Below are 26,400 nucleotides of genomic sequence, written 5' to 3' on the forward strand. Positions count from 1 at the left end.
GAGTTTTGCAGGTCCTTCAGGCTTATCTTTGGTCTCTTTGTTGCCTTTCTGATTAATGCCCTCCTTGCCTGGTCCGTGAGTTTTGGTGTGCGGCCCTCTCTTGTCAGGTTTGTTGTGGTGCCATATTCTTTCCATTTTTTTATAATGGATTTAAATGGTGCTCCGTGGGAGGTTCAAAGTTTCTGATATTTTTTTTATAACCCAACTCTGATCTGTACTTTTCCACAACTTTGTCCCTGACCTGTTTGGAGAGCTCCTTTGTCTTCATGGTGCCGCTTGCTTGGTGGTGCCGCTTGCTTAGTGGTGTTACAGACTCTGGGGCCTTTCAGAACAGGTGTATATATACTGAGATCATGTGACAGATCATGTGACACTTAGATTGCACACAGGTGGACTTTAATAAACTAAATATGTGATTTCTGAAGGTAATTGGTTGCACCAGATCTTATTTAGAGGCTTCATAGCAAAGAGGGTGAATACATATCAAATCAAAGTTTATTTGTCACGTGCGCCGAAAACAACATGTGTAGACCTTACAGTGAAATGCTTACTTACAGGCCCTAACCAATAGTGCAAAAAAAGGTATTAGGTGAACAATAGGTAAGTAAAGAAATAAAACAACAGTAAAAAGACAGTGAAAAATAACAGTAGCGAGGCTATATACAGCAGCGAGGCTATATACAGACACCGGTTAGTCAGGCTGATTGAGGTAGTATGTACATGAATGTATAGTTAAAGTGACTATGCATATATGATAAACAGAGAGTAGCAGCAGCGTAAAAGAGGGGTTGGACACACAATGCAAATAGTCCGGGTAGCCATTTGATTACCTGTTCAGGAGTCTTATGGCTTGGGGGTAAAAACTGTTGAGAAGCCTTTTTGTCCTAGACTTGGCACTCCGGTACCGCTTGCCATGTGGTAGTAGAGATAACAGTCTATGACTGGGGTGGCTGGGGTCTTTGGCCATTTTTAGGGCCTTCCTCTGACACCGCCTGGTGTAGAGGTCCTGGATGGCAGGCAGCTTAGCCCCAGTGATATACTGGGCCGTACGCACTACCCTCTGTAGTGCCTTGCGGTCGGAGGCCGAGCAATTGCCGTACCAGGCAGTGATGCAAACGGTCAGGATGCTCTCGATGTTGCAGCTGTAGAACCTTTTGAGGATCTCAGGACCCATGCCAAATCTTTTTAGTTTCCTGGGGGGGGGGGGGAATAGGCTTTGTCGTGCCCTCTTCACGACTGTCTTGGTGTGTTTGGACCATTCTAGTTTGTTGTTGATGTGGACACCAAGGAACTTGAAGCTCTCAACCTGCTCCATTACAGCCCCGTCAATGAGAATGGGGGCGTGCTCGGTCCTCCTTTTCCTGTAGTCCACAATCATCTCCTTAGTCTTGGTTACGTTGAGGGATAGGTTGTTATTATGGCACCACCTGGCCAGGTCTCTGACCTCCTCCCTATAGAAAGTCTCGTCGTTGTCGGTGATCAGGCCTACCACTGTGTGTCGTCTGCAAACTTAATGATGGTGTTGGAGTCGTGCCTGGCCATGCAGTCGTGGGTGAACAGCGAGTACAGGAGGGGACTGAGCACGCACCCCTGGGAGCTCCAGTGTTGAGGATCAGCATGGCAGATGTGTTGCTACCTACCCTCACCACCTGGGTGCGGCCCATCAGGAAGTCCAGGATCCAGTTGCAGAGGGAGGTGTTAAGTCCCAGGTTCCTTAGCTTAGTGATGAGCTTTGAGGGTACTATGGTGTTGAACGCTGAGCTGTAGTCAATGAATAGCATTCTCACATAGGTGTTCCTTTTGTTCAGACAGGAAAGGGCAGTGTGGAGTGCAATAGAGATTGGATCATCTGTGGATCTGTTTGGGGGGTATGCAAATTGGAGTGGGTCTAGGGTTTCTGGGATAATGGTGTTGATGTGAGCCATTAACAGCCTTTCAAAGCACTTCATGGCTACGGACGTGAGTGCTACAGGTCTGTAGTCATTTAGGCAGGTTGCCTTTGTGTTCTTGGACATAGGTACTATGGTGGTCTGCTTGAAACATGTTGGTATAACAGACTCAATCAGGGACATGTTGATAATGTCAGTGAAGACACCTGCCAGTTGGTCAGCACATGCCCGGAGCACACGTCCTGGTAATCCGTCTGGCCCCGCAGCCTTGTGTATGTTGACCTGTTTAAAGGTCTTACTCACGTCGGCTACGGAGAGCGTGATCACACAGTCGTCCGGAACAGCTGATGCTCTCATGCATGACTCAGTGTTGCTTGCCTCGAAGCGAGCAGAGAAGTGATTTAGCTGGTCTGGTAGGCTCGTGTCACTGGGCAGCTCGCGGCTGTGCTTCCCTTTGTAGTCTGTAATAGTTTGCAAGCCCTGCCATATAAGACGAGCGTCAGAGCCGGTGTAGTATGATTCAATCTTAGCCCTGTATTGATGCTTTGCCTGTTTGATAGTTTCTCGCAGGGCATAGCAGGATTTCTTGTAATCTTCCGGTTTAGAGTCCCGCACCTTGAAAGCGGCAGCTCTACCCTTTAGCTCAGTGCGAATGTTGCCTGTAATCCATGGCTTCTGGTTGGGGTATGTACGTACAGTGATGCACTTATATGCACGCACCACTTTTCTGTTTTTAATATATATATTTTTTTAAACAAGTTATTTTTTTCCATTTCACTTCACCAATTTGGACTATTTTGTGTATGTCCATTACATGAAATCCAAATAAAAATCAATTTAAATTACAGGTAGTAATGCAACAAAATAGAAAAAACGCCAAGGGGGATGAATACTTTTGCAAGGCACTGTACCTTTATTATTCCCCGCAAACCCTACCACCCTTCCCCCAATTGGAGTAAACTAATAAACCATAACACTTAGGCTTCTACCTTCAGTTTATACATACTATACACATTTTAAAGACAATCTATTTTACAATAGTTAGATTTCGTTTGTTTTTAGTCCTTCCTCTATTTCTGATGTCCATCCAGTTTGATTTCTATTTGTAACTGCTATTTTACAACATTTCTGAACCTATATACATTTTACAGACCCCGTATGTTTTACATTGGTTATCTTGTTGTTATTAGTTCCACCCTTCAGCTCCATTCAACCCCTCCCATCTATCTCTTAACACCATCCATTTTGGATTTCTATTTGCCATATATTTTTCAAATGTGCTGTCATGCATCGCAAAAGTACTTTCTATTTTCAGATTCTACAGATTGTAAATTAAAGATAAACATTTTTGCCAAAATAATTATTATATTATTGATCGATTGACTATGACTTTTCAAATCACCCAGTAGCGCTGGGCGATATGAAGATATATATCGTTTGACGATAGAAAAACATCTACCGTTTCATATTGTGCTCTATCATTTATTTTGTTGTGTTGCAAATCACACTCTTTACGGCAATATTTTTTGTCAATTGGACGACGCTTTGAGTTCTTCAACACGTGCCGTTTGAAAGGAAATTTGCAACACAAACAAACATGGAAGAGAGTGAACATGACACAGAGCACGGAGACACTGAGCTCGTACCTAAGAGGGGCAACTTCGGTTGCATGCATGTGGTTTGGGTATGAAAAGTCTGACACGGACCAGAAAACTGTCCACTTCAAAATATGCCGCAGGCAGGTACCAACAACAGGCTCAAACACCACAAACACCACTAACCTATTTTACCACCTACGCAAGAATCATGTGAAACAGTACGGAGAGAGTCTACGAATGAGACCCCAAAAAGTACAGTCGAGTGCTCAAAACAAACCCCCGACTCAGACGTTGCAAGAGGCTTTTTGTCTGCGGCACACCATATGGCAAAGAATCACTAAGATGGAAGGAGATAACAGATGCCCTTACAACTTACATCTGCAAAGACATGGCCCCAATTTACACGGTCCAGAAACAAGGGTTTCGTGAGATGGTGCTCACACTTGACCCAAGGTACTAAATGCAAATTGATATGTGACACGTATTAATGCCAAAATGACATGCAAAACAGGCAAGCCCCCAAAAAGATGTATATATTTTAACCCTATATTTATTTTGTTTGCAACTATAGTTGAAGTGTTTTTTATTTTCCTTTTTAGATTTTATACATTCATATTTTATATTTTCTTACATGCTTAATTGAAAATTTGTACAGGTTCTAAATAAAATAAATAATCAAATATGAGTAAGAACCTTTTTATTTGTTGAGTATAATTCAAAATGTAATAAGAAATAGGCCTTTACATGTGGTCATTTTATATAAACTATTTATAAATGGAATTTACAGAAAATATATCGTGATATGTATCGTTATCGGGATATGAAATGACCTATATTGGGATATGAGATTATGGCCATATCGCCCAGCCCTATCTACCAGTATTGCTATATGCAGCATTAGTTCTAGGAAAATGTTGCAATTCTTCAGCCATTCCTGAACCTGTGACCAAAAACGAGCTACATATGGACAGTACCAAAATAAATGATCTAATGACTGCCTCCTCGCAGCAAAATCTGCAGAGCTGGTAAGATTGTATCCGCCATATATATATAACATTGTATTGGTTGCAAGAATTTTGTATAATCATTTAAATTGAAAAATTCAAAGTTTTGAATCAGGCGTCGTTTTGTGTGTCAATTCATAAACCATGTGCCATGGAATCTGTACATCGAAAATCTCTTCCCAACTATTTTGCAATTCATATGGCACAGCTGTCAATTTTTTGGCCTTAAATGAAATTGTAATATATTTTTATTCATCACAATTTTCTTTAACCATTTTTGGTCATTATTGCAGGGCCAACAGACAAGTTCCTTACTTTTTTCCCCTTCTACTTGCCTCTTTTGTGGTAATGCTGCAATTAATTGGTTGTAATTTTTGGTAGAGCAGACATTTCCTAATGTCTGTGTTAGCTGCATGTGTGACATAATGCCATCGGTCCTATTTATGATATCACTTACAAAAATTAAACTTTTTTTTATTTTTTATGTTAATCAAAAAATCAGTTTTTTTTAATCAATTAGTATATTTGTTGTATTATTTGTTCTGTCTTTTCAGGTGGATTAAACTGAAATTGCAACCAACTTTCTTAGGCTTGTTTAACTTCTCTAGGATAGGGGGCAGCAATTTCACGTTTGGATGAAAAGCATACCAAAATTCAACTGCCAGCTACTCATCCCCAGAAGATAAGATATGCATATTATTAGTAGATTTGGATAGAAAACACTCTGAAGTTTCTAAAAAACTGTTTGAATCATGTCTGTGAGTATAACAGAACTTATTTAGCAGGCGAAACCCCGAGGACAAACCATTCCGATTTTTTTGTTTTTGAGGTCACTCTCTTTTCAATGGGTTTTCATTGGGAATCCAGATTTCTAAGGGACCTTCTTACAGTTCCTACCGCTTCCACTGGATGTCAGTCTTTAGAAATTGGTTGAGGTTTTTTCCTTTGTGTAATGAAGTACGGCCATATTGAACGAGGGTCACGAAGTGTACTGTTTGTTAGAGGCGCGTGACCAGAAAGCTAGCTACAGTTTGTTTTAATCCTGTATTGAACAAAGATCATCCAGTCTTCAATTTTATCGATTATTTACATAAAAAAATACCTAAAGTTGTATTACAAAAGTAGTTTGAAATGTTTTGGCAAAGTTTACAGGTAACTTTTGAGATAATTTGTAGTCACGTTGCACAAGTTGGAACCGGTGTTTTTCTGGATCAAACGCGCCAAATAAATGGACATTTTGGATATATATCGACGGAATTAATCGAACAAAAGGACCATTTGTGATGTTTATGGGACATATTGGAGTGCCAACAACAGAAGCTCGTCAAAGGTAAGGCATGAATTATATTTTTATTTCTGCGTTTTGTGTCGCGCCTGCAGGGTTGAAATATGCTTGTTTACTCTGTTGCTATCCTCAGATAATAGATTTGTTTGCTTTCGCCGAAAAGCCTATTTTGACATGTTGGCTGGATTCACAACAAGTGTAGCTTTAATTTGGTATCTTTCATGTGTGATTTAATGAAAGTTTGATTTTTATAGTAATTTATTTGAATTTGGCGCTCTGCATTTTCTCTGACTTTTGGCCAAGTGAGACAGTAGATCCCGCCTAAACTCAGATTTTTGGATCTAAATATGAACTTTACTGAACAAAACATACATGTATTGTGTAACATGAAGTCCTATGAGTGTCATCTGTTGAAGATCATCAAAGGTTAGTGATTAATTTTATCTCTATTTCTGCTTTTTGTTACTGCTCTCTTTGGCCGGAAAAATGGCTGTCTTTTTCTGTGACTTACTGGCTTTTGGCCAAGTGGGACGTTAGCGTCTGCTGTTTCCTGAAGTCCACGATCATCTCCTTTGTTTTGTTGACGTTGAGTAAGAGGTTATTTTCCTGACACCACACTCCGAGGGCTATCACCTCCTCCCTGTAGACCGTCTCGTCGTTGTTGGTAATCAAGCCTACCACTGTAGTGTCGTCTGCAAACTTGATGATTAACTTGGAAGCGGGCTGAGAACGCACCCTTGTGGGGCCCCAGTGCTGAGGATCAGCGGGGTGGAGATGTTGTTTCCTACCATCCCCACCTGGGAGCATCCTGTCAGAAAGTTCAGGACTCAGTTGCACAGGGCGGGGTCGAGACTAGAGGTCGACCGATTATGATTTTTCCGATACCGATTATTGAAGGACCAAAAAAATCTGATACCGATTAATCGCCTGATTTTTATATATATATTTGTAATAATGACAATTACAACAATACTGAATGATCACTCTTATTTTAACTTAATATAATACAACAGAATCAATTTAGTCTCAAATAAATAATGAAACATGTTCAATTTGGTTTAAATAATGCAAAAACAAAGTGTTGGAGAAGAAAGTAAAAGTGCAATATGTGCCATGTAAGAGAGCTAACGTTTAAGTTCCTTGCTCAGAACATGAGAACATATGAAAGCTGGTGGTTCCTTTTAACATGAGTCTTTAATTTTCCCAGGTAAGAAGTTTTAAGTTGTAGTTATTATAGGAATTATAGGACTATTTCTCTCTATACCATTTCTATTTCATTTACCTTTGACTATTGGATGTTCTTATAGGCACTATAGTATTGCCAGCCTAATCTCGGGAGTTGATAGGCTTGAAGTCATAAACAGCGCAATGCTTGAAGCACAGCGAAGAGCTGCTGGCAAATGCATGAAAGTGCTGTTTGAATGAATGCTACGAGCCTGCTGCTGCCTACCACCGCTCAGTCAGACTGCTCTATCAAATATCAAATCATAGACTTAATTATAATAACACACAGAAATACGAGCCTTAGATCGTTAATACGGTCAAATCCGAAAACTATCATTTCGAAAACAAAACGTTTATTCTTTCAGTGAAATACGTAACCGTTCTGTATTTTATCTAATGGGTGGCATCCCTGTAATGTAATACTGCTGTTACATTGCACAACCTTCAATGTTATGTCATAATTATGTACAATTCTGGCAAATTAATTACGGTCTTTGTTAGGAAGAAATGGTCTTCACACAGTTCGCTACAAGCCAGGCGGCCCAAACTGCTGCATATACCCTGACTCTGCTTGCACAGAATGCAAGAGAAGTGACAATTTCCCAAGTTAAAATAAATTCATGTTAGCAGGCAATATTAACTTAATATGCAGGTTTCAAAATATATACACATGTGTATTGATTTTAATTAAGAAAGGCATTGATGTTTATGGTTAGGTACACATTGGTGCAACGACAGTGCTTTTTTCATGAATTTGCTTGTTAAATCATCACCCGTTAAGTAGGCTGTGATTCGATGATAAATGAACAGGCACCGCATCGATTATATGCATCGCAGGACAAGCTAGATAAACTAGTAATATCATCAACCATGTGTAGTTAACTAGTGATTGTTAAGATTGATTGTTTTTTCTAAGATAAGTTTAATGTGTCCACAAATGCCGATTATCGATTGTTATGAAAACTTGAAATTGGCCCTAATTAAAATCGGCCATTCCGATTAATCGGTCGACCTCTAGTCGAGACCCAGGGTCTCGAGCTTAATGACGAGTTTGGAGGGTACTATGGTGTTAAATGCTGAGCTCTAGTCAATGAACAGCATTCTTACATAGGTATTCCTCTTGTCCAGATGGGATAGGGCAGTGTGCAGGCGATTGCATCGCCAGTGACCTATTGGGAAGGTAAGCAAATTGAAGTGGGTCTAGGGTATCAGGTAGGTGGAGGTGATATGATCTTTGACTAGTCTCTCAAAGCACTTCATGATGACAGAAGTGAATGCTACGGGGCGATAGTCATTTAGTTCAGTTACCTTAGCTTTCTTGGGAACAGGAACAATGGTGGCCATCTTGAAGCATGTGGGGACAGCAGACTGGGATAGGGATTGATTGAATATGTCTGTAAACACACCAGCCAGCTGGTCTGCGCATGCTCTGAGGATGCGGCTATTAATGCCGTCTGAGCCGGCAGCCTTGCGAGGGTTAACACGTTTGAATGTTTTACTCACGTTGGCCACGGAGAAGGAGAGCCCACAGGCTTTGGTAGCGGGCCGTGTCAGTGGCACTGTATTATCCTCAAAGTGAGCAAAGAAGTTGTTTAATTTGTCTGGGAGCAGGACGTCAATGTCCACGACGGGGCTGGTTTTCTTTTTGTAATCCGTGATTGACTGTAGACCCTGCCACATGCGTCTTGTGTTTGAGCAGTTGAATTGTGACTACTTTGTCTCTATACTGACGCTTTGCTTGTTTGATTGCCTTGCGAAAGGAATAGCTGCACTGTTTGTATTCGGTTATGTTTCCAGTTGCCTTGCCATAATTAAAGGCGGTGGTTCGCACTTTCAGTTTTGCGTGAATGCTGCCATCAATCCACAGTTTCTGGTTAGGAAAGGTTTTAATAGTCACAGTGGGTACTACATCTCCGATCAACTTGCTAATAAACTCGCTCACCGAGTCAGCGTATACATCAATGTTATTGTCTGAGGCTATCCGTTTCCTGTTTTAGTTTCTGTCTATAAGCTGGGAGCAACAAAATGGAGTCATGGTCAGATTTGCCGTATTCCTGTTCGTAATGATGGTAAGTTGACATCGCTTTTATATCCAATAGTTCTTCCCTGCTGTATGTAATAACACTTGAGATATTCTGGGGTGACAATGTAAGAAATAATACTTAAAAACAAATAACTGCAGTTATTTAAAACTTTCTGAGATGTAACCATTATTTAGTATTTTACACCTAGGGTTACTGTACATAACTTTAACCCATTTTATAAGAGATTCTCCAAAATGGAAATATTCTAGGCATTTATATGTCAACTCCAGTCGTACTTTATCAAAAGCCTTTTCAAAATCAGCCATGATAACCAGGCCTGGTTTCCACGATATTTCATAGTATTCTATTTCCAGTTTCCAGTACTTGTCTTATATTATCGCCAATGTATCGTCCATGTAAAAAACCTGTCTGATTAGGATGAATAATATCTGACAATACCTTTTAAATTCTATGCGCCAAACATTTAGCTAGAAATTTGCATCACAACACTGAAGTGTAAGAGGCCTCCAGTTTTTTTTAAATGGACTGGATCTTTATATATACCACTTGGATCCTGTTTCAGTAATAATGAAATCAGACCTTGTTGCGTGTCCGATAATCTACTGTTTATAAAGGAGTGTTTAAAACATGCTAATAATGGTCCTAGGAGTATATAAAAAAAAGTTTGGTATACTTTCACTGGTATGACATCCAGCCCTGGAGTTTCCCCAGACTTAAAGGCTTTAATTGCATCAAGTTCCTCCTCTGTAATTTGGCCTTCACATGAGTCTTTCTGTAGATGTAAATGTTTCATTATTAATAGGGAAAAAATCCATACAATTAGCTTCAGTTAGTGGAGATGGAGGAGACTGAAATGAAAACATATTCTTAAAGAACTTTACTTCCTCTTTCAAAATATTGTCCGGTGAATCATGCGTGACTCCATCATTTGTAACAAGTTTCAATAAAACATTTTGGTAGCATTTCTATGTTGAAGATGGAAAAATAATTTTCAACAATGTAGAAAATAGTAAAAATAAAGAAAAACCCTTGAATGAGTAGGTGTGTACAAACTTTTGACATGTACTGTATACAAAAGTTTTAGAACACCTAATCATTCAAAGGTTTTTCTTTATTTTTACTATTTTCTACGTTGAAGAATAATAGTAAAGACATTAAAACTATGAAATAACACCTATGGAATCATGTAGTAACCACAAAAGTGTTAAATCAAAATATATTTCATATTTGAGATTCTTCAAACAGCCACCCTTTGCCTTGATGACAGCTTTGCACACTCTTGTCATTCTCTCAACCAGCTTAATGAGGTAGTCACCTGGAATGCATTTCAATTAACAGGTGTGGCTTCAAAGTTAATTTGTGGAATTTCTTTCCTCAATGCGTTTGAGCCAATCAGTTGTGTTGTGACATGGTAGGGGGGTATACAGAAGACAGCCCTATTTGGTAAAAGACCAAGTCCATATTATGGCAAGAACAGCTCAAATAAGCAAAGAGAAATGACAGCCAATCATTAATTTAAGACATGTAGGTCAGTCAATAAGGAACATTTCAAGAACGTTGAAAGTTTAAGTGCAGTCGCAAAAACCATCAAGTGCTGTGATGAAACTGGCTCTCATGAGGACTACTACAGGAATGGAAGATCCAGAGTTACCTCTGCTACAGAGGATAAGTTCATTAGAGTTACCAGCCTCAGAAATTGCATCCCAAATAATGATGTGATCTGTGATTTATTTAGAATTCAAGGCACACTAAACCAGCATGGTTACCGCAGCATTCTGCGGCGATACGCCATCCCATCTGGTTTTGGCTTAGTGGGACTATCATTTGTTTTTCAACAGGAAAATAACCTAACACACCTACAGGCTATGTAAGGGCGATTTTACGAAGGAGAGTGATTGAGTGCTGCATCAGATGACCTGGCCTCCACAATCCCCCGACCTCGGGCGGGGAGTGAAGGAAAAGCAGCCGACAAGTGCTCAGCATATGTGGGAAAAGCATTCCAGGTGACGCTGGTTGAGAGAATGCCAAGTGTGTGCAAAGCTGTCAAGGCAAAGGGTGGCTATTTGAAGAATCTCAAATATATTTTGATTTGTTTAACAGTTTTTTGTTTACTACATGTTTCCATGTGTGTTATTTCATAGTTTTGATGTCTTCACTATTATTCTACAATGTGGAAAATAGTAAAAAATTAAGAAAAACCCTTGAATGAGTAGGTGTCCAAACTTTTGACTGGTACTGTGTACACACACACAATGAAATATAGCTCTCTTTCACTGCTCCTTAATTTTGGAAGAAATTAATTTGTTCTACTATTGTCTTTCTCTTTGAGTCAACTACTCACCACATGCTATGCACTGCAGTGCTTTCAGTACTAGAATCATTCTCTGAGAGGTTGGAGGACGTCCTCCGGAAGTTGTCATAATTACTGTGTAAGTCTATGGAGGGGGGTAAGAACCATGAGCCTCCTAGGTTTTGTATTGAAGTCAATGTACCCAGTGGATGACACAAGCTAGCTGTCCTCTGGCTACACCACTGTGCTACCCTACAGTGCTGCTGGGCCTTCATTGCAAAACAGTATGTTTTAATTATTTGGTAAAGTGAATATATTTAGTTTTATCTAAAAAGGCTAACTTTTAAAATGTTTCAATATTAAACATTTTCTGAAATTCACTGAGGAGGATGGTCCTCCATATCCTCCTCTGAGGAGCCTCCACTGGTGAAAATCCACATTCTACAGCATTAGGAGCTAGTCAAATATATTCCTGACATAACATTATAGATACATCCATTTCTAGCCAGCAAAAAGTATTACAGGGAGGTCTAAAAATACTAGTCAGAGCAAACATACTCACTGTCCAGTTTATTGGGTACACCCATCTAGTACTGGGTCAGACCCCCCTTTGCCTCCAGAACAGCCAGAATTATTTGGGGTATTGATTTTACAAGGTGTCGGAAACCTTTGTTGCTCAATTGGTATCAAGGGATCTAACGTGTGACAGGAAAACATTCCCCACACCATTACACCACCGCCACTAGCCTGTACCATTGACACCAGGCACGATGGTGCCATGGACTGCTAACGCCAAATCCTGACTCTGCCATCAGCATGATGCAACGTTTTTTCCGCTCCTCAATTGTCCAGTGTTGGTGATTGAGTGCCCAATGGAGCGGCTTCTTCAATTTAGTGTATGGGGTGTTGTAACTAATAAACTCCCCGGTGAGTGTATAAATGAAGCTGTAATGTAGACTGCTATGGTTTCATCTTGCTGTGTCCAACGGCAGGAGAGGCCAGGAGACACCTAGCTACACTTGGCACGTAGGGGCCTGTCTGGCATCCCTGGTCTTGTTGTGCGACTTCTGACAGCTGTCTGTCCCTGGTCCACATCCTGCACGCCTCTGTGGTGTTCCTGAGAGAAGCATGGGCTTTAAAAAGAGGTGACATTATTTCTTCCCAACAGAAACCAAAGTCAGATCACGAGGGGGCATTCTTCACTGGGGAGTGTCTATGCATTAGAGAGGTGTTGAAATGCATATTGTTTATAGACTCCAGACTGGAACTAATCTGAGTTTCTTGTGGAGTCAAATGTTGCCTCACACAGGAGGTTCACATGCAGGCCAACCCGTACAGCAGAACAAAGCAAAGCTTATCCCTGAGCCACCACACGGACAAGACACAGCCTGCATAATTTCCTGGCTTCAGTTATCTGTGGGGAAAGCCTGGGCCACAGAGGTCCCTGAAGACCTAGCAGGCATCCAGAACAAACGGTTCACTTTCAGCCGCTCTCCCCTAAGTCTGACTGTCCATCATAACGGCCAGCTACACTAGCAGAGTGGGACAGAATAATAGATTATCTGGATGTGTGGTTGGTTACTTACCAGATGAGCATCAAACGTTACTGTAGCTAGGCTATGGCATTGGTTGGATTAAAACTCACGACCAAGTTCTCCACTGTGAAGTAATACTGGTGATGTGTGATTGTGTCTGTTTAGATAATGTGCAGAGACACTTCACGAAGGCATTCTATTAAACACACTTTGCCACCAGCAAGACCAGCCACAGCACCAGTCCGCAAGACTTCCCCTTGCTGCCTGACCGAATGCGTAAGAGGTTTTAGGCTAGAATAATAACCCTAGACCACATAGTGTACACTGGAGAGAGAGAGAGAACAGTGATACTGACACAGTCCAGTCCCCTGGTCTAGGTCAGTCCACAGCTGCAGCTGGCTAGTAATAATGAGTCTATGGAGAGTCTGCTAGCACAAACAGCACCACTACATAATGGTCAGGCTCAGCCATTGTAAGTTTCACTCTAGTCTTCTGTTATATTTCTGCTGGGCTGAGTGGGAATGAGAGCTGACAGTGCACGGTGTTGAGAGGGGGTGATGAGCTTGGAGGGCACTATGGTGTTGAATGCTGAAATATAGTCAAAAGAAAAGCATTCTCACATAGGTGTTTCTCTAGTCCAGGTGGGAGAGGGCAGTGTGGAGTGCAATAGACATTGCCTCATCTGTGGATCTGTTTGGTTGGTATGCGAATTGGAGTGGGTCCAGGGTGTCTGGGATGACGGCATTGATGAGAGCCATGACCAGCCTTTCAAGCATTTCATGGCTACATATGTGAGTGCTACGGGGCGGTAATCATTTAGACAGGTTACCTTGGCATTCTTGGGCACAGGGACGATGGTGGTCTGCTTGAAACATGTAGGTATTACAGACTGGGTCAGGGAGAGTTTGAAAATATCAGTGAAGACACTTGCTAGCTGGTCAGCAGATGCTCTGGTGACTGAAGGAATGAGGTGTAATGGCATGTGAGAGCTGTACGCAATGTGGGTTGGGAGAGATGAGCCAGTAGGGCAGGGCTATTCAACTCTGGTCCTGGAAAGCCGAAAAGACTTCTGGATTGTGTTTATACCTGGTAGTTAATTGCACTCACCTGGTGTCCCAGGTCTAAAACGGTCCCTTATTTGAAGGAGAGGAAGAAAACCAGAAGTGTTAGACCCTTCTGGACTGGAGTTAAGTAGCCCTGCATTAGTGGCTCATCATAAAACCATAAAATAAATATTGACTTTAGCCCGACTGGTTCTGCTCTCCCATCTCACATACTGGGGCTAAACCAATATGGTTAGTGCCTGGCCCCTATCAGGTGTGTTTTATGATCTGCGTCCCAAATGACATATTGTGCACTACTAACTCACCCCAGGATTTGGTCACAGATGAGCCTGCAGTAGTCGCTGTGGGAGCTGGTGATGAGCAGGAGGACCTTCCCTGCACTCTTCATGCTCCTCAGCCAGGTCTTGACAGACTCAGAGCAGGGCTGCAGGTAACGACCAGGGTCCCTCTTCACACTGGGAAAGTACCACCCAGCATCCTCTGAGGGGCAGACAAACAAAACACCCATTACTAAACTTAGAGACCCATAACTTGCATAGTAGCTAATATTTGAGATGTAGAATACAGATGTAGGATCTTCATTTGATCATGCTGTTGCATGAAATGCAAACGTGTAGCCTATTCAAGGTTTAAAAAAGGTTACACTTTAAAATATCAGACTTGATTTGCCCTAACTAAAAATGTATCAACCACTGGAAAAATGTCCATTAATTATAGTCCACAGAATAACTAACATTTCCTGTTGCTACAGGATTATTTTCCTCCTGTGAGAAATTGATCAAATTATGATCCTAGCTGCACCTGTAGATACACAAAAGTATGTGGACACCCCATCAAATCTGTGGATTAGGCTATTTCAGCCCCAGCCGTTGCTGACAGGTGTATACAATCAAGCACACAGCCACGTAATCTCGATAGACAAACATTGGCAGTAGAATGGCCTTAATGAAGAGCTCAGTGACTTTCAAAGTGGCACAGTCATAGGATAACACCTTTCCAAAAAGTCAGTTCATCAAATTTCTGCCCTCCTAGGAGGTCCCCTGGTCAATTGTAAATACTTTTATCGTGAAGTGGAAAGGTCTAGGAGCAACAACGGCTCAGCCGCAAAGTGGTAGGCCACACAAGCTCACAGAACGGGACAGCCGAGCGCTGAAGCGTGTAAAATTCATCTGTCCTCGTTTGCAGCACTCACTGCCGAGTTCCAAACTGCCTCTGGAAGCAACGTCAGCACAATAACTTTATTTAACTAGGCAAAGCTAGTTAAACTAGGTAAAGCTCGAACAAACTCCATATTAAATGCCCATGATTTTGGAATGTTCGACGAGCAGTTGTCCACATACTTCTGGTCATGTAGTGTACTTTATTTTCCATTTGCAAAACAAATATGTCTTCAGCCCAACTCAACCCCCCCAAATATAAATAAATATATATACACATACACACACAGGGTAACTATCCCTGGATGGAGAACAAAGCAATTTCATTACAAGAATTCCATGATGACCACACTCCTCTCTCTTTCCAAAAAGCTGTTCCTGTCAAAGAAGTATAGCCTTGTCCTATACACGAAGAGTTGTAATGGATTTGAGAGACAATCATGGGACACAGAACATCTATTTTCTCATTAACGTGTGAGTCAGTAAGCTTAGCCAAGGATGATCTTCTGGTCGTTCTATTTTCCATGTACAGTTGGCGTATTACAAATGTCATCTGGCAGACAGCCCTAACCAAGTGGATGAATACTATTCAATACGGCTGTGTGCCATCCTGGCAGGCCAGGTCAGAAGACAGGCACAACTCCCCTTCTAAACCAGTGGACTGTCTGTTTGAAGTTAGAAGGCTCTCAACCAGTATATGGTTTTCATTAGAGGATAATGAGCCCCAGACTCACTCAAACGGCACCCTATTCCCTATAAAGTGCGCCTTTTTAATACCAGAACCCTTTGGGCCTTAGTCAAAAGTAGTGTACTACAAAGGGAATAGGGTGGCATTTGGGATGCATCCTCAGTCTGGCCAGGATGATGAGATGGTGCCCTGTGACACTGACTGGACTGAAGGACAAGACTGACTTATGTAGAATTAACCACAGAGTGGACAGCTCACTCCCTGAGCTATATCACAGGAAACAGCAGGAGGTTAGGGGGATGAATGGGTCACGTCCCACCCCCACTCAGACAGCAGTACGGGCAGCCTGTTCTTCAAAGACCCACTGGCTGCTCCAAGGCACCTCCAGCCGGGCTAAATTTGGTACAATCCTCTGATCTCTGTTATAAAAACAGGCAGTCAAAATATCCCACTTAACCTGCTGTACTGAAAACAGCCTGCTAAAATGCAGCATCGAAAGCAATCTGAATGCATTATAATGGGAGGGAGTTATTTGCAGCAGCAACACATGCTTTTCTACTACTTGTTTTTTTTAAAGAGGAAACCAGGGAAAATATTGCATAGTACCATACCCTCACTGGAATGCAATTGATATGCTTGTCATATAAACAGGAGACAAAGGCCAAATTTAAAATGAACAATAACACATTAGCAAGCTTATTAAAACAGGCCTTATTAAAAACAGGACTTGTAGAGTTGTATTTGCACCGGAGCAAAAGAACGTGACCAATATGTGAAAAAAAAGCAGTGCCACTTCTGACGAGTAAGAGAAAAGAAGGCATAGGGAAACATCCCGTGTGCAAATGAGTGGAGTGTATTCATCAAGCCAGGTGTTTATCCTGGCACAGAGAGAGGGGAGGAGAGGAGCTCTCAGGGAGGGAGCATCACAGTGCACACACTACAGATAGCAGGGAGAGGAGAAGACACTCACCCTTCTATTCTACTTTTCCACTCCTTCTCTCAAGGCAACAGCCCAGAGTCCTTACCTCAACAAAGGTAATAAGCTACAGACACCAGAAGTTGCATGGGTAAATGATAAATAGCTAGCTAGCTGCATAGCATGGGAGTAGGGCGAAGTCGCCCCTAGACATTTCCCCCACTAATGGTTGAGGTTAGGATTGGGGAAGAGAAAGCTGATCCTAGATCTGATCCTAGGCAGTTCACAAGCTCAGTTCACCAGAGGCCCATGTGCAAATGATAAATAGCTATATAGCGTTCCGTGTATGCAATGGGAATGTCTTCTGTAGCTAGCAAAGGGCTAAACACAAACATTGACTCACATCTACGTAGCTTAGCTTACTATGTAGGAGTTGCAAGTGCTTCCATATGCAACATGTATATAAGGGTGACATGATAAAGGACATCTGTTACAGCTCCAACATACTGTAAAGAAAATAAACCTTATTTCAACCGCCACTAAGGACCCTCTACTTTCAAACTAAACAGGACTTTCTAGAGGCTGTAAAAGATTTGAGCATACTGCCATCATGTGGTACAAAAGCAACATTGCATTTACCAAGAACAAGTCCAACCCTATTCATACACCTCAGCAGAAGAGGGGAGACTGATATCAGATGAGACTCTCTTGAATATTTCATCAATGACAAGCTATGCATTGCAAAGAAAATTATCTATTTAGTAAAGCCAAAGTAATTTTTGTTATTTTAATTTGAAATACAGATTTGTACTGGAAGTTTTAATCATGTTATCCATCATGCTAACATTCTTAAACAGATTGAACGGGATCTTAACCACCTACAAATTCAAAACATATTGTATGAATTGGAATTCAGGACCAGTTTTGGATCATAAGCGCTATTTTCAAAACTAGCATCACTTTAACAGCAGAGGTCAGCATTGGACGAGAAACAAACTGATACAGAAAAGCACCCATCAGTCTCACAACCAACTTCCCAGTGTGACATGATAATGTGTCCTAATGAAAGGTTACATAACCTAAACATTAGGCAAAAACTGATTAACTTTGTTTCTCTTTTTGAAATATCAGTAGTTTTAGGAAATAAACAAACACCTGGCTGTGATCTCCAGCCCTGCTGTCGCCTCCACTGTTTTTCTCACACTTCATTTCATCTCTAGATAAACAGAACAGCCTGGCCAGAGTGGCTGCCTGGCCTGCCTGACAACCTATGGACCGAGGGCCAAGGACCCGGTTGTCCCTCTGGATGTCACCCTGCTACAGTAAGACACCCAGCCTGCATCCTAAATGAGACCATATTACCTATGTAGTGCACTACTTTTGACCAGGGCCCTTAGGGCTCTCAGTGTTTCCCCTACATTAATAATGGTCACTAAACCCAACACCACTAATAGAAGAAAATGGGAGGGCACGCATGTCATGAAAGGAAGATGTGTATTTCACAAATAAAGCAGATTGCATAGAAAATTCAACTAGTGAAAAAAATCGAACCAAAGACTCAATGTTCCTGAGTGGCCAAGTTACAGTTTTTGACGTAAATGCTTGAAAATCTATGGAAAGACCTGAAAATGGTTGTCTCGCAATGATCAAGAACCAATTTGACAGAGCTTGAAGAATTCTGAAAATAAAAGGGCAAATGTTTCACAATCCAGGTGTGCAAAGCTCTTAGAGACTTACCTAGAAAGACTCACAGCTGTAATCGCTGCCAAAGGTGATTCTAACATATATTGACTCAGGGGGTTGAATACTTATCTAATCAAGATGTTTTTTTTTATATACATTTATCTTCCACTTCGACAGAGGATTTTGTGTAGATGGTTTACAAAAACAAATTAAATCCATTTGAATCCCACTTTGTAACACAACAAAATGTGGAAGTCAAGGGGTATGAATACTTTCTGAGCGCACTGTATATCATCATGGAAACTAGGCATTCAAACATTTCCTATTCACCAAACATTTTCTCCAACCAACATGCACTCAAAATGCCATGCCCGCCCCCTACATCCTGACACACACACGTCCTATATCACCTTAAACCAGGAAGTGACAATGGGTGTGTCTAGGGAGTGACCAGGGCGGAGCCCAAAGCCTATACACATGTCAAGAACCGTGTGGGTTACATATACTGTACACCCCCTTCAAACGAGGCTCAGAGAGGCGGAAATACAGTTTAAAGTTTTGAACATGATACACATCACTGAATCTTAGCACTTAGGAGCTAGTTTGGCCATGAAACCAGCATCAGCTTTGGACAGTGGGTGGGCTCTGATCCACACCAGATCAGTGTTGTGCTTGTCCTTAGCAAAGGATGCGATTATGGTCTTCAGCGTGCAATTGATATGTTCTGTCAGAATTGTTTGTGGATGGCATGCTATAGTGAGCTTTTGTACGCCACTCCATTGCTGGCAAATCTGATTGAGAAGGGAGGTGAACTGAGCTCCTCTGTACGAGACAGGCTGTTGTTCCCTTTCTGGTGAATATTTCATCAGTGAGAATGGAGACGATCTTTGGGGTCTTCGCCTCTCTCATGAGGAACAATTCAACCCACTTGCTTCAGTAGTCAACGACCACTAGGAGGTGCTGATGTTGCCTTCTGCTCCTAGATTGTAGTAGACTGCAGATGACCCGACAGCTTAGTCAGTTGAGGCTTGTTCTTCTGAAAAGTAATGCACCTCTTGGTGTATTCCTAATACATCCTTCCTCACATCTGGCCAGTAGGTAACTTCCAGCACCTTCAGTAGGGTTTTTAGCTTCCTAGATGTCCACCAAGTGGACTGTCGTGGAAGTGTCTCAAGAACTGCTCTCTCATCCCCTGTGGCACAAACAGTTGAAACTTCTATACATCCCTTGTCCAACAGGGACGACCCGGAACAGATACCTATTTTCAATGGCCTAATTGATGCTTCCATGTCTTGGTATCTCGCCCTGGACTTCCTTCATTATGGTCTGCACCTCGGGGTCGTACTGTTGGGATGAAGGTATTTCAGACTACTCCACGGGGAGTGGACATTTGTGACTGCTGGAAGCTTGGCTGACGCAGACCGTGGATTGCTTCTGTATCCCAACCGGGGCACAGGAGAGAGCATCCGGGACAATGTTGCACTGTAATTTTCTGTAGGTGATATTGAAGGAAAACTCCTGTAGTCTGATCATCCATTTTACCAGTCTTGAATTGGGCTTTGGATGGTTGAACACCTAGACCAGGGCTGAGTGGTCAGTAATGACCTTGAACTTCCTACCTTCAAGGAAAGCCTGACACTTTTTCACCGCCTAAATGCCTGCTAGGCACTCTTGCTCAGAGACACCGTAGTTCTTCTCAGCAGAGTTCAGCAGTCTTGATCCATAGGTGATAACTCACTCACCGCCAATCTCGTGTCAAAACAGCAACAAGACCGATGTCACAGGCATCTGCTTTTATTTTGAAGGATAGTTAGATGTCAGGGGAGAGGAGCACTGGTGCTTTGGTTAGGGCTTACTTCAAGTCCTAGAAAGCCCTCTGGCATTCTGATGTTCAAGCCCAAGACACATCCTACCTCTTCAAGCATTGAGAGGAGCAGAGCCGTCTGCATAGTGAGGGATAAAGCGATGATACCATCCTGCCATACTGAGAAATCTCTCCACATTCTTGACTAAATGAAGCGTTGGAAAAAAACTTGATAGCCTCAACCTTCTTTGCCTGTGTCACGATGCCCACAGTCGACACCACATGCCCAGAGACAGAAATGCTCCTCTGGAACAGGCTACACTTCTTCAGGTTCACCATGAGCCCGGCTTTGTGCAACCTGCTGAACACAGCTCTCAGGTCTCCCAGGTGTTGCTCTGAGCGGGAGAACACTGCATGTCGTCAATGTTTACAAAGAAACACTTCCCCTTCACATCTTCAAGGGCTATTTCGATGAGCATTTGGAATGATGCTCCAGCATTTTTCAAACAAAAGGGAAGAACGAAAACCTCAAATAAGCCCACCGGAGTAACAAATGCCGTATTCTGGATGCTGTCAGGGTCCATCCCCACCTGCTCAAAATTCTGAATACTGTAAGGACTCCAGTATTTCCTGAATTTGAGGCATGGAGATGGCGTCAAGAGGGGTCTTCACATTGATGCCTCTACAATTAACACAGGGCCTTGTTCCTTCATCCCTTTTCTTCACATGCACTAGAGGTGAGGCCGAGGGGGATGTTGATCGTCTGATCTTGCCGTCGCTCAAAATGTCCTTGACGTGTCTGTCGATAAACTCCTGCTTCTGCAAAGACACTCGGTAGGCCTTCTTATTTATTGGGACCTCATCAGTTGTTATGTTGCGGTGAGAGACAACAGTAGTGTGTCCAACAGAATTTGTGCAAACAGTGGGCCACTCATGCAAAAGACTGTCAAGCTGCGGGCTGGTGTCCATCCCACTAACTAGCTGCTGTATTAGGGCTTCAGATTACCCACTGGTTGACGTGGAGACATTGGCCTCCTTCTCTCGATCTCTTGAGAGCCTTAGCTACGCTACCCAGTGGTGTTGGGATGGCTAGACACTGTGGTCTGTGGGTTGCCGGCTGTTGACCCCTGCTGGTAAAAAGGGAAGTAGGAAAGTCCTGGGACTACTGGTAGACCATTACATGAGTTCTTGATGTCAAGACTGAGGCCAGTCATGGACAGAAAATCTAGCCCAACAATAACAGGAAAGGCCAGGTGATCATCCCTCATGACATACAGTTGAAGTCGGAAGTTTACATACACTAATGTTGGAGTCATTAAAACTCGTTTTTCAACCACTCTACAAATTTCTTGTTAACAAACTATAGTTTTGGCAAGTCGGTTAGGACATGTACATTGTGCATGACACAAGTCATTTTTCCAACAATTGTTTACAGACAGATTATTTCACTGTATCACAATTCAGAAGATTACATAAACTAAGTTGACTGTGCCTTTAAACAGCTTGGAGACTCTGAGACTATTGATACTGACAGAATAAGAACAAATCTTTGATACTAATTACTAGTCTGCAGCTAGGAATTATGTACCCGTAAACGCGAAGTCCGACAACTGCCGAAACATCTATCTATAACAAAAAATATAAAAAATCCAACCACTGCAGAGAGAGAGAGAGAAGACGGACAAACTCTCCAACAGAAACAAACTTTCCAACAGAGATCACAATGACACACTGAGCGTAAATAAATATATTGATTGCAATTATTCCCGAATGAGTGAGACGACATGTGCAAAGGATTAGCATTTCAATTGTTATAATTATCAACTTTGTAGTGTCTTATCTTTCGCGCCCTTCTCAGTCCCTTTGTCTAACAAGCCGGCATGCCGGTTTAGCCCACTAGGGCACATTCCCCTATAATTGCCTTGTAACCATATCTACTTGTTTGTTTGTGTGTGCATTTCTGTGATGATTTGGTTAGTTAATAAATAAATGATTGAGACAATTGATGTATGGTTGACTCATAATGAAGACTGGGTTCGTGCAGATAACCAACAATATATGACGTTTGGAATGAGACTAATGTGAGGTAAAGAATAATTCATTAATTAGAAGACTAATTGATCAGATATTAAAATATCTGAAAGTTATATTAGGAAAATTATAACTTTGAAATCTGAATATTTTCCTTGGTGCCCCGACTTCCTAGTTAATTACATCTACCTAATTAGTTAACTTCTCTAGGGTATGTGGGACGGTAGCGTCCCACCTCGTCAACAGCCAGTGAAACTGCAGGGGGCCAAATTCAAAACAACAGAAATCACATAATTTAAATTCCTCAAACATACAAGTATTTTACACCATTTTAAAGCTTACACTTGTTGTAAATCCAGCCAAAAGTGTCCGATTTCAAAAAGGTTTTGCGACGAAAGCACACCAAACGATTATGTTAGGTATGAGCCAAGTCACATAAAAAGACAGCCATTTTTCCAGCCAAAGAGAGCAGTAACAAAAAGCAGAAATAGAGATAAAATTTATCACTAACCTTTGATGATCTTCATCAGATGACACTCATAGGACTTCATGTTACACAATACATGTATGTTTTGTTCAATCTGAGTTTAGGCAGGACGCTACTGTCTCACTTGGCAAAAAGCCTGAGAAAATGCAGAGCGCCATATTCAAATTAATTACTATGAAAATTACTATAAAATCAAACTTTCACTTTCATTAAATCTTTCATTAAACCTTTCATTAAATCACACATGAAATATAGATGAAAGATACCAAATTAAAGCTACACTGGTTGTGAATCCAGCCAACATGTCAGAATTCAAATAGGCTTTTCGGCGAAAGCATACGATGCTATTATCTGAGTATAGCAGAAATAAAAATATAATTCATGCCTTACCTTTGACGAGCTTCTGTTGTTGGCACTCCAATATGTCCCATAAACATCACAAATGGTCCTTTTGTTCGATTAATTCTGTCGATATCCAAAATGTCCATTTATTTGGCGCGTTTGATCCAGAAAAACACAGGTTCCAACTTGCTCAAAAGTGACGACAAAATATCTCAAAGGTTACCTGTAAACTTTGCCCAAATTTTTTTAACTACTTTTGTAATACAACTTTAGGTATATTTTAACGTTAATAATCGATAAAATTGAAGACGGGATGATCTGTGTTCAATACAGGATTAAAACCAAATGTAGCATGCCTTCTGGTCATGTGCTTCAATCAAACAGGACACCTAGAGTGACTCGACTTCAATATGGCCGTATTTCTTCATTACACAAAGGAATAACCTCAACCAATTTCTCAGGACTGTTGACATCCAGTGGAAGCCGTAGGAACAGCAAGCAATTCGCTTAGAAATCTGGTTTCCCAATGAAAACTCATTGAAAAGAGAGTGACCTCAAAAACAAAAAAATCAGAATGGTTTGTCCTCGGTTTCGCCTGCTAAATAAGTTCTGTTATACTCACAGACATGATTCAAACAGTTTTATAAACGTCAGAGTGTTTTCTATCCAAATCTACTAATAATATGCATATCTTATCTTCTGGGGATGAGTAGCTGGCAGTTGAATTTGGATATGCGTTTCATCCAAACGTGAAAATGCTGCCCCCTACCCTAGAGAAGTTAATCACGTAATAATAATTACAGAGAATTGATTTGATAAACTAAACAGTCTTCAATTTATTGATTCCAAAGACACGACAATACCGTTTGCCACTGCACATGGGGACAAAGATCGTACTTTTTGGGAGAAATGTCCTCTAGTCTGATGAGACAAAAATAGAACTGTTTTGCCATAATGACCATCGTTATGTTTGGAGGAAAAAGGGGGAGGCTTGCAAGCCGAAGAACACCATCCCAACCGTGAAGCACTGGGGTGGCAGCATCATGTTGTGGGGCTGCTTTGCTGCAGGAGGGACTGGTGCACTTCACAAAATAGATGGCATCATGAGGTGGGAAAATTATGTGGATATATTGAAGCAACATCTCAAGACATCAGTCAGGAAGTTAAAGCTTGGTCGCAAATGGGTCTTCTAAATGGACAATGATCCCAAGCATACTTCCAAAGTTGTGGCAAAATGGCTTAAGGACAACAAAGTCCTGACGTCAATCATATAGAAAATGTGTGGGCAGAACTGAAAAAGCGTGTGCGAGCAAGGAGGCCTACAAACCTGATTCAGTTACACCAGCTCTATCAGGAAGAAGGGGCCAAAATTCACCCAACTTGTTGTGGGAAGCTTGTGGAAGGCTACCTGAAACGTTTGACCCAAGTTAAACACTTTGAAGGCAATGCTACCATATACAAATTGAGTGTATGTAAACTTCTGACCCACTGGGAATGTGATGAAAGAAATAAAAGCTGAAATAAATCAGTCTCTCTTCAATTGTTCTGACATTTCACATTCTTAAAATAAAGTGGTGATCCTAACTGACGTAAGACAGGGAACATTTACTAGGATTAAATGTGAGGAATTGTGAAAAACTGAGCTTAAAATGTATTTGGCTAAGGTGTATGTAAACTTCTGACTTCAACTGTAGACACATGGCTTGGCCATTCGCTAAGACAAAAGAAGTCAAGGCATGGTTTCAACTCCTCTTTGGGCTCTCTCACCCACCACCCCAATGATTCCTGTACAAGGGTGTATGTGCATCCAGTATCAAGAAGAACATGGCATGGAATGACCTCAACAGTAACAGCATGTTATGAATTTTATGAATAATAACTAAACAATGTATACATTTAACTATAACTATATGAATTCTACCCTGTTTTTACTTTAGTGATTAATAATGTTATTTCATGAGAAATAGGTTATGTAGCATGGACAAGGGGTAATTAAAAATGATAACCATTGTGGAAGAAAGGAATGTATGTGTGTGCCGAAAGAAAGCAAAGAGACTTGTTAACCTATGTTTGAACCGACTCAGCTATAACTCTGGGGAGATAAAATAGGACAGCGAGAGCCCCTCCAGGTTTTCCGTATCTGGGGGGGACTGGAACTGTCAGCTAAGTGGTAATAAACTGTGGTGAGACTTCAGGAGATAATCCAAATATAGTGTGTAATGTACGTGCGTTAGTTTAAGAGAAGGGATAAAAAGAACTGTTGTGTATATGCACGGGAGAGCTCTCGAGAATAAACGCTATTGATTAATTTGGTGGCTGGTCTTTGTCTATTTTATGCAAATAAGAACCTTTATAAATTCTTAGAAACGCACAGAGTGTTTGCTTTGTTATAATTGAATTGGTTAACGAACACATAGGAAACTAATTCCTCTAACACAGCAGCATGATTGGATTGGAGAGTGCAGTCCCTTCATTGGCAGGCTGAAAGATGCTAATGTTCCCTGGAGGTTAACTTCCTCCAAAATGAGGGAAAGAGGGAGGTTTGGAGTTCTTCTGCTGCTCACTGTCGTATTGACTTGGGACCCGTATGTATTGGAGGCCTGCAAGTCCCTTTCTATGAGAGTTCCCACTCTGACCAGCTCCTCCGTATGAATGTAACCACTCCCCTAAGATGGCATGCCAGCCTTGGGTTGCAAATTCACTGCCTTCTAACCCTATATACACTGAGTGTACAAACCATTATGGACACCTGCTCTTTCCATGACACAGACTTACCAGGTGAATACAGGTGAAAGCTATGATCCGTCATTGATGTCACTTGTTAAATCAACTTCAAAATCAGTGTAGATGAAGGGAAGGAGACAGGCTAAATACGTATTTTTAAGCCTTAATACATTTTAGGCATGGATTGTGTATGTGTGCAATTTAGAGGGTGAATGGGCAAGACAAAAAAATTAAGTGCCTTTGAGCAGGATATGGTAGATGCCAGGTGTCAAGAACTGCAATGATGCTGGGTTTTTCATGCTCAACAGTTTCCCGTGTGTACCAAGAATGGTCCACCACCCAAAGAACATCCAGCCAACTTGACACAACTGTGGGAAGCATTGGAGTTAACATGGGCCAGCATTCCTGTGGAACACTTGACACCTTGTAGAGTCCATGCCCTGACGAATTGAGGCTGTTCTGGGGGCAAACGGGGTGGGGGGGTGCAACTAAATATTAGGAAGGTGTTCTTAAAATGTTTTGTACACTCATTCTATATACCACTATCCCTGGCAGGCTGGAAATCCTTCTCTCAAAACCCCTTGTAGTTCTTCTGCACTAAAATCTCTGATAACCAAAAATGTCTCTGCTGCTG

The 26,400-nt window shown here is 41.5% G+C and overlaps 1 protein-coding gene and 1 long non-coding RNA gene across 2 annotated transcripts in view; one reads left to right on the plus strand and one right to left on the minus strand.

Annotated features, from left to right (window-relative positions):
- LOC139556214 (5'-nucleotidase domain-containing protein 1-like) overlaps positions 1-26,400 on the minus strand; it is an 89,999-nt gene that overhangs the window by 28,809 nt on the left and 34,790 nt on the right. Inside the window, exon 7 of the mRNA XM_071369853.1 lies at positions 14,240-14,414. Coding sequence (XP_071225954.1) covers positions 14,240-14,414 — 175 coding nt within the window. The remainder of the gene's footprint in view (positions 1-14,239; positions 14,415-26,400) is intronic.
- Positions 16,682-26,400, plus strand: part of LOC139556215 (uncharacterized) — a 31,659-nt gene continuing 21,940 nt past the window's right edge. The window contains exons 1-2 of the long non-coding RNA XR_011671084.1: positions 16,682-16,814; positions 17,916-18,017. This is a non-coding gene — a long non-coding RNA (uncharacterized lncRNA). The remainder of the gene's footprint in view (positions 16,815-17,915; positions 18,018-26,400) is intronic.

Source organism: Salvelinus alpinus, chromosome 27, assembly GCF_045679555.1.
Source record: "Salvelinus alpinus chromosome 27, SLU_Salpinus.1, whole genome shotgun sequence".
NCBI lineage: Eukaryota > Metazoa > Chordata > Actinopteri > Salmoniformes > Salmonidae > Salvelinus > Salvelinus alpinus.